At 44.6% G+C, this 10,638-nt stretch overlaps 2 protein-coding genes across 2 annotated transcripts; both read left to right on the top strand.

Annotated features, from left to right (window-relative positions):
* Positions 1–215: 215 nt before the first annotated feature.
* LOC149991733 (melanoma-associated antigen B5-like) lies at positions 216–1,052 on the top strand (the record flags this gene model as incomplete). The annotated part of the gene is given in 1 exon segment (XM_090264158.1): positions 216–1,052. A coding segment is annotated over 1 exon segment (837 nt), but the record flags the coding sequence as incomplete, so codon positions are not given.
* Positions 1,053–2,067: 1,015 nt separating this feature from the next.
* LOC149991732 (melanoma-associated antigen B3-like) lies at positions 2,068–7,007 on the top strand. Its single transcript, XM_090264156.1, has 2 exons — positions 2,068–2,172; positions 5,904–7,007. The coding sequence occupies exons 1-2, from the start codon at positions 2,068–2,070 to the stop codon at positions 7,005–7,007; spliced, it is 1,209 nt and encodes a 402-aa protein (XP_090120282.1).
* Positions 7,008–10,638: the final 3,631 nt, after the last annotated feature.

Here is a 10,638-nt window from a genome sequence, read left to right as displayed (position 1 = left end):
TGCCCTCATCACCTGTCATCATGCCTCGTGGGCGCAAAAGTGAGCATTACAGCCTCCAACAGGCCCGGGATGAATATGAGAGTCTCAGTAAATTGGCGGCAGCAGCTGCAGTAGAAGAAGAGTACCTGACTTGTTCATTTTCTGCTTTAGAGGTTAGTACCCAGAGCTCATCACCTCCTGAGGCAGCTTGCGCTTCCCAGGGGCCTGGGTGATCGCTAAACACCACCATTCCCACTTCGGGTGCTGTTCACACTGTGTCTGCGAACAGCCAAGATGAGGAACACGAGTGTTCCTCTGAGCACATATTTTCTGAGTGCTCATGTAGTGGTTCTCTGAACGTGAGTGTGAGAGTGTTACAGTAATTTCCTCTGTTTGAGTACAAACTGAAACAACCCAGTCTTAGAGAAGAAATGCTAAGGATTGTCGATGGTAAGTACCATGACCAATTTGCTGATATTCTCAAGAAAGCTTCTCGGATCATTGAGGCTTTCTTTGCAGTTCAATTGAAGGAAGTGGACTCAGTCAGACACTCCTATGACCTTGTCAGCAAACTGAAACTCCCCAATACTGGACAGGTGCGTCCTGGCAAGGGGTTCCCCAAGACTGGTCTCCTAATGAATATCCTGGGCATGGTTTTCCTGAATGGGAACCGCGCCACAGAGGAAGAGATATGGAAATTCCCGAATAAGATGCAGATATAGCCTGGGAGGAAGCACTTCTTTTATGGGGAACCTAGAAAGCTTCTCACCAAAGATCTAGTGAATCTAAATTACCTAGAATACCGCCAGGTGCCTGGCAGTGACCCACCATGCTGCGAGTTCCTGTGCGGCCCCAAAGCTTATGTTGAAACAACCAAGATGAAAGTCCTGGAATTTTTGGCTAAGCTCGACAGTACAGTTCCAAGTAACTTCTCCTCACAATACGAAGAAGCATTGAGAGAGAAGGAGGAAAGAGCACAAGCCAGAGGGACAGCCAAGGCGGGCGTTAGTACCACAGGCAGGGTTTACCCCCGTGCCACAGCCACCAGCAACTCCACTCCTAGAAAATTCTGATGACAGTTTTTAATGAAAGAAGTCTGACGTCATAGAATGGAATTTTGTGGAAATGTGCGAGAATCCCACAGTAATTTTTTGGGGATAATGGAATAGGGGAAGAAAAAAAAACGTCATCAACCTTGAATATGCTTCCTCTTTTCAGTCTTCTGTATAAGTAATTGGTTTATACACCGATATGCTTAGCTTATAAAGAATGTAAGAGGTAGCCAAAATTAACAAGTTAGACCCTTCCTCCCTCCTCTTCTATTCCCCATACAGAATTGAGCATCTGTTCTTTGGAAGGCTCTGTGCTGGCCCAGGGGTGTGCAATGCAGACCCTGCCTCCAGCCATAGAGCTTTGCTTGCCAGGAGCTGCAACTGTGTGAGAAGGATGTGGAGACACCCTCTAGACTTATGGGAAAGGAAAAAGGGTGGGTGATTTGGGAGGTGTTCCAGTTGAAAGCATCAGAGTGTAAACTCTCTGAGTCAGAGGGGTTTCAGTTTGGCGATGCTGCAAGTCAGTCCTTCAGGTATCATTTGACATCAAGGTACATGATGGAGTAGCTGAGGTTGCGGGGCTGGTGAGCAGAGGCCAGACCCTCTGATGACATGTCTGATTTGAGAGAGAAAATCTGAATGGAAAACCACACTGTGGTGAAAGGTCTAAAATTAAAACCCAATATAACGTGTTGCCTGGACAGGGGGTGAAACCAGCAGGGCCTCAACTCACATAAGGGCAAGTTCCCCTCCATACTCCTCACTTGCAGATAAAGACCCCTACCAAACACACATCTTAAGGAAGGGGACAAGGCACAGCTCTTGCTTATTCCTCAAGTAACAAATTTTGGCCCCCTCCCAGCCTGGGAGCTTTCTGATCTGATGACATGCTGCCATGGCAACTAGGGGTCACCTCATCCTCTTGACGCGACAAACCCTGCCTCCCACAAACCTTGTTCATTCCCTCTTCCTGAATACAGCCCTCTGTGCCACTGGGGGGCATGTGGGGTCCTCCTCCCCAGTTCTGTGCGCAGACATGATTGATAATGGCTGTCTGGCTCACTGGTACAGAGTCCAGTGTGGTGTATTTGGACATCATATAACCACACTGTGGGAATTCCTTCCTCACTCACCTCATGGGGTAAGTAGGAGGCCATTGACCATGCTCTTATAAATTCATTTGGGATGTCAGATAATGCACAAGTAAATCCCTACCTGGGGAAATGCATTAGTTATCTCAGGCTGGCAGATGGCTACCCTCTTCATGTGGCTGTCCCTCTGTGTGAGTGTGTGCCTGGTGTCTTCTTATGTGCCCTAAGTTATTCCTGTTAGTAACCCTCTCAGAATGAATGGTGGCCCAGCTAATGGTCATATTTTAACTTATCCATCATTTTAAAGACCTTATCTCCAAGAACAGGCACATTCTGAAGTACTGGGTCCTAGGACATCAACATGAACCTTTGGGAGACACAATTCACCCTTTGAAACCATGAATCAAAGGTGTCTCAGCTCTTATCTCAATGCAGGAAAACAGGGTACACAAATTGGGGTTCTACACACACTGTCTCCAGGGAGCTTCTGACTTAGAATGGTGAACTGCCTCAAGATGAGATGCACAGAAGCTACTGTCAAGACACCTCTGGGGTTGAACTGCTAGAGCCAGATACCCCTGAATGAAAAGGGCGTTTTAAATTAGAGTATCTTGAGTATAATTTATCAAATTCTAAGAGATGGCTACATTTTGTTGCGAAAGAAATATAAAGAAAATAGAGGAGGATTGAATGAAGGACAGGTGGAAATGCCGAAGGAGTTGGTGCTTGACAAAATTCTAGGAACTGTGAGTTACATCCCTGTAGGAAGAAAAAAAAAAAAAAAAAGATACCCACCAAGCTAATGTGAAATAATAAATGCTCTAATGGGGAAAAGCTCTTTAATTTTATATTCTAAACCAAATTTTTGGCTCAATCAGTGTTCTTTTGCCTGGGAGCATCACAGTGTTTGAAATATCTTGGATTTAAAAATATTCCTACCTGGGATGATATTGTGTAAGTAAAAATCTTAACTGCCTCTCAATAAATACCCAATATTTGCCAGTCATGTTAACAGATGCTTTACACACAATGCCTACATTCCCACAGTCTTTGAAGATAGGGTTTATCACATTCAGTTGACAAATGAAGATTCTGGCATATTCAGACAATCAGGAAATGGTAATTGACAGAAGTGGAGCAGACTCCTGGTCTCAACTCTTCTAGGGCACAAACTGCCCAGCCACTGACACTCTGAAGTGGATCTTGTGGATCTTTATTCACTTTTCTTCTCACTACTCCAAAGTAAATCTCAAGCATTTTTTAGAAAAATGTGCTCAAACTACAGATTGGAATGCATCGCTTGAGCCATATGAATAGCAAAACAATAAACTATGAATAATGAAAAAAAAGATACACTACATATCTAGAAAAATTTGATCATGTGAGGTGGAATCTACAGCTCAGCCCTTTTCCTATTGTCAGTAACTCTTTTAGCACACAGAAGTTACCTAAGCAGCCAAGTCTGGGTCATAAAAAGAAGGACTAGAAGAGCATGGGGGTTTTGTTTGGTTTGGTTTGTTTCTTTGTTTCTGTTGTTTTCTGAGAGTCCCACTCTCTACCCAGAGTCCTCTGCATGGTTCTTTAGCTTCCCCATCTCACATCACTGCAGGGACACACACTTATTCTCTGTAAGACTTGCAGTAGGGAGAATACTCAAGAGTTTGCAGGGATGTGGCATTTCGCAGGAAGCCTTTCATTAAAGAGACACAAGGCCAGGAGAGACCCGGATGAATGACGCAATCTTAGAGACAGTGGCACAGACATGTCCCCTCATCTGCTCTTAGATCTAGGCTGTGGGGCTGACTTCAGCTGGGAACAACGCTGCGAGGTGAGGGCTTTGTTGTAAGGGCTGTGGCCCAGGGGAGTCTCCGAGGTCCTGAGCGGAGTGTCACTGAGACTCTTGTGTGAGACTGAGGGTACTCTCCACCCCAGAAGAGAGGGGGAGCAAGAGATCTCGCGCAGCTGTGAGCCTTGAGGGCCCTGTCGTTGGTGGCATGAGAGTAGCTTGTGCTCCCTCTCTCTGAGGGTGTCTTAGGAGGTGACAGACTTCACATTGGGCAGGCAAGTGAGGAGCCCAGGCTCTACCTCCAGTCAAGGTGAGGAGGCCGAATGAAGAATGAGGGAACCATGCTCCGCTGCCGTACCTCTGTTCAGGCTGAGGAGAACCTGGGTCAAGCAGCCAGGCCAAGTGTGATCTCTAGCCCGAGGTTTCAGGAAGGAGTGGGCCTTGGTATACATGGGGGGCCCACTTCAAAAGGGGCAGGTGAAAAAAAAGACCCTAACAAGGATCAAGATAAGGGAACTGGGCAGAAATTCCCACCAAGGACCTTTTCGCAGCTCCTGGAGGTGGAGCCAAACATGGAAGTCAGGTGGACAGGAGCCTTCTCTTCCTAGGTGATGGATCTGGAAAGTGAGGCCATAGACTTGCCAGGGGCAGTGAGGTGGGTGGGGCGTATCACTCCCTGAAGGAAATCAAGGTCGGAACTATGAGTTGTACTGAAGGGCCCATCAACACCAAACAGTGAGGCAGCAGGGAGCTTGCCGCTGAGTCAACCCAAGGAGGCCCTGGGTGAGGCTGTCAGCCTACTTCTGCGAGTAGGGTCACAGGGGTGTGACCACCCTGGTTTAAGGGGAAGGGCCTCAAGTTAGCAAAATGTCCCAGCTGTGGCAGGAGTCAGGCCTATGTGAGGACTTAGGGAAACCTGGCTTCCTGGCACACTGGGATACCTTTGGTTTCAGGGACATGATGACTGACACTCAATGTCACTTTTGGTGTCCTTGGAGGTAAGGGTGGAGGATGGGTGCTGCCAGACAGATGGAGTGAGAGGTTTCCTTTCAAAGGGACAGTTTACTCTCTGCCTTAGGAGGATTTGCAGGTCTTTCCAAGACTTCAGGAGTTCCTTGGCCATGATAGCTGAGGGAACACTCACAACGAGGGTACAAGAAAACCCCTACTCTCAGCCTTGGAGAACATGGGCAGTGGAGGTGACCTCTATTCTTCTTGGGAGGACAGTGTCTGAAATACTGGCAGGATCAGGCCAGGTTATGACAAAAGTCAAAAGAATGACTGTAGGGGCCGCTGGCCATTGAATGAGGTCACAAATCCTGAGCCCCACCTTTGCATTCAGAACCTAAAAGCTCAGGGCTAGCCTGCTAGGCTGAGGCTCACTCTCACTTACTGACATCTAATCTAAGAGAAAAGAGATCTTTAGTGTGAGGGTACAGCCAGCAGCCACAGAGGGGAGGTACAACAGGTAGTATCTGGAGACCAGGTGAGTACCCTGCCAGACAACTGAGGACCTAGCAGCCCAGGAAGAAGAGAGCTCCACAATATCACTCAGTTGGGTGCTTCCTGACAGCCATAGGTGCTAAGGAACCTTTCCACTGTCTCCTCTGGTCTCTCGGGGGTGATGCTAGCTTTGATGTGAAGTCTCACCTTCACAGCAACAGAATAGAGGGGCCAGGGCCTGCCAATAGTTGACAGGTTGATTCTGATCATGAACTGAGAAGACCTTCTCATCCTAGATCTCTCAGTCCCCAGTGGCAGTCCCCATGCTGTCACCCCAGTACACCCTAGGCAGGGCTGGCAGACTATAGTCTGAGATTCCCTCTGCCTGCCTCCACAGAGTTCTCAAGGGACAGTTTGATCACAACAGGTGCCCTGTGGGCTCCTGGGACACTGCCCAACAGACAACCTGCAGAAGCAGCCTTGCTTTAAAACCAAGGTAGCATCAGCCTCCCCGCTGAAGACACTTACACTATCTCATTCTCCTTCTTCCAGGTGTCCGCATTTCCTGACTCTCTGCCCAAACTCCTGACGGCTATCCCTGACCGTAATGTCATGCCACAAGGTCAGAAAAGCAAGCTCAAGGCCAGCAAGAAACGCCGTCAGGCCCGAGGTGAGCCGCAGAGTTGTGGCAATGCTGAGATCCCTGAAGCAGCAGAAGAGGAGGCCACCCTTGCCTCCTCTTCTCAATGTGAAGGCAGTACCCAGAGTGCACCTGTTGCTGAGTCAGGTAGCACTTTCCAGGGGCCTGAAGGAGCACCAGCCGACACCACTTGTGCAGGCGCTTCTTGCCCTGAATCTGATGAAGATTTCAATAGCCATGATGAGGATATGGATGTCATTTCTAAGGCCTTGCTCTTCCCTAGGTCTTCAGGGGTGTGTGTTTTCAACAAGATTATGATTTTGGAGCTATATCTTATGTACAGGTACAAAATGAAATATCCCATTGTGAAGGCTGGTATACTGCGTGTTATTGGGGAAGATTACCTGTGCTGTTTTGCTGAGATGCTCAGGAGAGCCGCTGAGCACATTGAAACCATCTGTGCATTAGACCTGCATGAAACTGACTCACCCAGTCACTCATATGTCTTCATCAGCAAACTGAACCTCCCCAATAATGGGAGGGTGCGTCCTGGCAGGGGGTTACCCAAGACGGGTTTACTGATGAATATCCTGAGCATGATCTTCGTAAGAGGCAACCGTATCTCTGAGGAAGAGCTCTGGAGACAACTGAGTCTGATGCAAGTATTCCCTGGGAAGAGGCACGCCATCTTTGGGGAGCCCATGAGGCTCATCACCAAAGATTTTGTGAAGCTGAAGTACCTGGAGTACCGCCAAGTGCCTGGGAGTGATCCTCCATGTTTTGAGTTCTTGTGGGGCCCACAATCACGTCTGGAAACCAGCAAGATGAAAGTGCTAGAGTTTTGGGCGAAGGTCAATGCTACCTTCCCCAGTGCCTACCCATACTGTTATGAAGAGGCTTTGAGAGATGAGAAAGAGAGAGCCCAGAGGCCAAGCCCGAGATGCCACTGCCGCTACTGCCAAGATCAGCGTGCCCTTCAGGAGAGTGGCCAGCAAAACCTTTCCTCCCCCCCCTAACGCAGTCTGAGGGCTTTTGTCCTCCAGACAATATCTAACACCATAATAGGGATAATATTCTTGGAAATGTAAAAGGATCCCAAAGGGAAGTGTTAGAGTAATGGAATAGAAATTTAAAAAAAAAAAGCATTATAAGTCTTAGTTTTCCTTGTTCTTTTCAGTTTCCAGTTTTGTAAAATTAAATACATTGTAGTTTGATGATCTTAATATATTCAAAGGTAGAGAAATAAAATCTTAATAAATTAAGTCTTGTGTTTGCTGGCTCTTTTATCCACCACACACTGTGTATCTGCTCTTGGGAAGTCTCAGCATCGGTACTGGGGCTGCTAATGGGAATCCAGGCTCTACTCATATAATTGCATCACCTGCAAGAGGCACTGATATGTGTAAGATGTTGAAGCACAGTTAAGACCCGGGGGCCAATTAAGAAGAACAGGGGAAGAAGAGTGTGTTCCTTATAAGAGGGGTTAAGGAGAAATTTCTTGAAGAAGGCATTTTGAGGTTTAGGAAACTGGAAGTATTTAGTGGGATTTAACTTTCATTTACGCTACATTGTGGGCCAGTGGTGGTTGTGGCAATGGGGAGTAGAGGCCAGTCCCTCCAATGTTCGCTTCAGAGTTGCTAGACAAAGTGTGTGTTAGTCTGCTGTGCTGCTCTAACCAGATACCACAGACTGGGAGGTATAAATAACTTTTTTTCACAGTTACAGAGCCTGGGAACTGCAAATCCATAGGCCCAGTGAATTCTGTCCTGGTGAGAGCTCTCTTTCTTGCTTACAGATGGCCTCCTTCTCCCTGTGTCCTGACACGGTAGAGAGAGAGTTCTCATCTCTCTTGCAGTTCTAGAACACTAATATCCTGATGGCCACCCTATCCTCGTGACATCACCTAAACCTAAGTACCTCCCCAAAACCCTACCTCCAAGTACCATTGCACTTGGGGTCAGGGCTTCAACATACGAGGGAGGGGGAACCAGCACTCAGTCTCTAATGGAAAACTGTTGCTACCAGTTACTTTGGGACTGCGGGTAAAGCAGGGAGAAATCTACACCTGGGTCAGGAACGGAAGGTGCCCTTTGATTTTGTCCCAGTGCAGGTGAATGCAATGTGCAAACTAAGTGTTCTATGTGCATAATCTCCAGGGAGTTTCTGAGAAACAAGGGTGATACTGCCTTGAGGTGACATGCCAAGACACTACTGTTCTGACACTATTTACCCTGAGTTGAAAGAGCTGGAGTCTGGTCCTTCAAAGGGCATTTAAATCAGGTTATTTTGGGTAAATTTGGCAAAACCTAAGTGAGGGTTTGCTTTTGTGGAGGATGTAATGAATGTAAACAAAAGTGACTGTAATGGAAGAGCAACCAGGAGGGACGGAAGGACTCATACCTTGACACCAATTCTAGAAACATGAGGTGCATCCAGCTCAGCAAGGCAGCTCCCCACCTGAATTAAATACAGGTCCTCTAATGTACAGTTTTTATTTAGTTTTATTAACTAGGGACAGGGTTTGGTCTGTTCAGTGTTCTTTGTCCAAGAATATTACATATTCTGTGACATCTGGATTTAATAAAATTCCAAGTGAGTTGGGTGATATCATCTGGGATCAGAATAATAATATTTACCTCCAGGTTTAAAATATTGGGCAATATTTGCTAGTCATGCCATGTGGTTCATATGTTTGCTGTCCAAGCTGAAAACCTGGGGATACATAAAGAGCAAACTCTCCCTGATATAATTGCATTCAATATTTATATAATGGACTGTATGCAACTAATCTTGGCAGCAACAAATTGCATTAATCATTGCCAGTATTAAAAAATGTTGTGTTAATATGTTTGTTGTCCAAACTCATATGTAGGAATTACAGCATTTATAAATATGTAATTTTTCATTGCTGCCATTAATTCTATGTAGTGACTGAAAAAGTACTTTTTAACTTAATTGAATTTAATGCAAACAATGCAAAATAAAACATATTTTCCTTCATAGGCTATTATTCAACACAGAATTTCTTAAGGTAACATAGATCTTTCACAAAGTAAATGCCATGTAAACAGAATTGGGATTCTTGACTCCCTTAGTTTTTCTTCTCTTCTGGAAATGTTGTTACCTGCCCAGTTGTTAGCTACACCTTAAATACTTCTGTTGTGGGCTCAACCTTCTACAGTTATAAAGTTTTCCATTTTAAATTGTCCTCATAGCAAAGGCATGAAAGATTTTGCTCATGTTGATATAATTTCACATTTGCTTTGTGTCTATGTGATTTTCGTCCTATGGCAGGATGTGTTGTATGAACATTTCTTTTTAAAAAGAACCCTATTCTCTCTTCTTCAGTGAGCCTTTTTCATTCCTCTGTATTTTTTAACCATAGCCCTTTTCATGACACATTAATATCTAAGTTTTACCAAGTGCTTTGATCCAAAGGTGGTTGTGCAGATTGTCTGTCACAGAAGACATAAACATATTAGTTTGCAACATAATTCTCATATTTTTACTTTTTAAAAAAATTGTGTCAGCATTCTCCACAAAATTTTAAAAAATAATGACTAAACATCAGTGTTTTCTCTAATACCATTTCATATTTCAACCATTGTTGTATTCCTGCAAATAAAAACCCTCCTTTTTCCCCCCCATTTTATCATGTTGTTTCTATATGATGCCTTTGTGGACAATCTAAAAGATTCATTGTCCCATTTTTTCTTTTAAGTATTTACACATTACTACTGGATCATAAAGCAATTGTTAGTATTCTCCATGATTATATGTTCTGTCATTTTTGCTTTCTGCAACTCCTTTATTATATATTCCTGTTGAAAATGGGCAGTTTCTTATACTGTTAGCTGCTCAATATTGTGTTTTGTGAATTTCTCAGACTGACATTAGATACTCAGCTTCTGTGTCCTGGAACCTCCATCTCTGAACAAGTGAATTTCCTAAACTTTCTACATGTCATTCTGACTTGTACATCAAGGTACAGCAATCTTAACACAATTTAAAGTTACATTTCTCTCTTTTGTATCTATATTCTTTGAAAAACATTTCTTTTAAATTTATTTTTATGTAAGTATAGTTGGCAAACAATCTCATATTGCTTATATTACTTTCAGGTGTACCATGCAGTGATTTAACATTTTTCTATGCCATCTTGTACATTTTCTGTCCCCTTTCTAATACTAATGTTTTATTCATTAATATAGTTGTGTCCCAATCATCCCAGAAACAATTTAAAGATGTTTGTAAGAAAAATACTTTACAGTAAGATAATATTATAATTCCAAATGTAAATGGTTAAAACAAGATTTGAAAAAAATGAGATTAGAACTGGCAAGTAGAAATCACCAAGGAGGTAGTTGTGTAGCCCTATTTGTTTGTATCAGAAACTTGGTCCTACCCTTTCTAACATCCACTGTGTCATTGAATCTGAGTTTCAGGATGTTGGGAGAGCGGCACGTGTTTGCATAGGGTAGGGGCAGGAAACAGTGAGGCCTCGAGGGCAGACTGGGGCAGACAGATTTGTATTGGGCCCACATGTGCTTTACCTCCTGGTGATTATGCCTTTGTACACTCCTATCCTGCCGTGTGGGTAGGGCCTGTGGGTTGATTCTAAGGAATGCACAGTGCAACGGTGCTGGG

The sequence above is a fragment of the Furipterus horrens genome, unplaced genomic scaffold (assembly GCF_987537825.1).
Source record: "Furipterus horrens unplaced genomic scaffold, mFurHor1.1.pri manual_scaffold_17, whole genome shotgun sequence".
NCBI classification, from domain to species: domain Eukaryota; kingdom Metazoa; phylum Chordata; class Mammalia; order Chiroptera; family Furipteridae; genus Furipterus; species Furipterus horrens.
This window is presented reverse-complemented; position numbering and strand designations above follow the sequence as displayed.

Excerpts from the sequence above, each read along its gene's own strand:
- LOC149991732 (XM_090264156.1), top strand. The coding sequence starts at position 2,068 with ATGATTGATAATGGCTGTCTGGCTCACTGGTACAGAGTCCAGTGTGGT. Across the intron at positions 2,173-5,903 it reads TTCCTCACTCACCTCATGGG|GTGTCCGCATTTCCTGACTC; the intron begins GTAAGTAGGAGG and ends TCCTTCTTCCAG.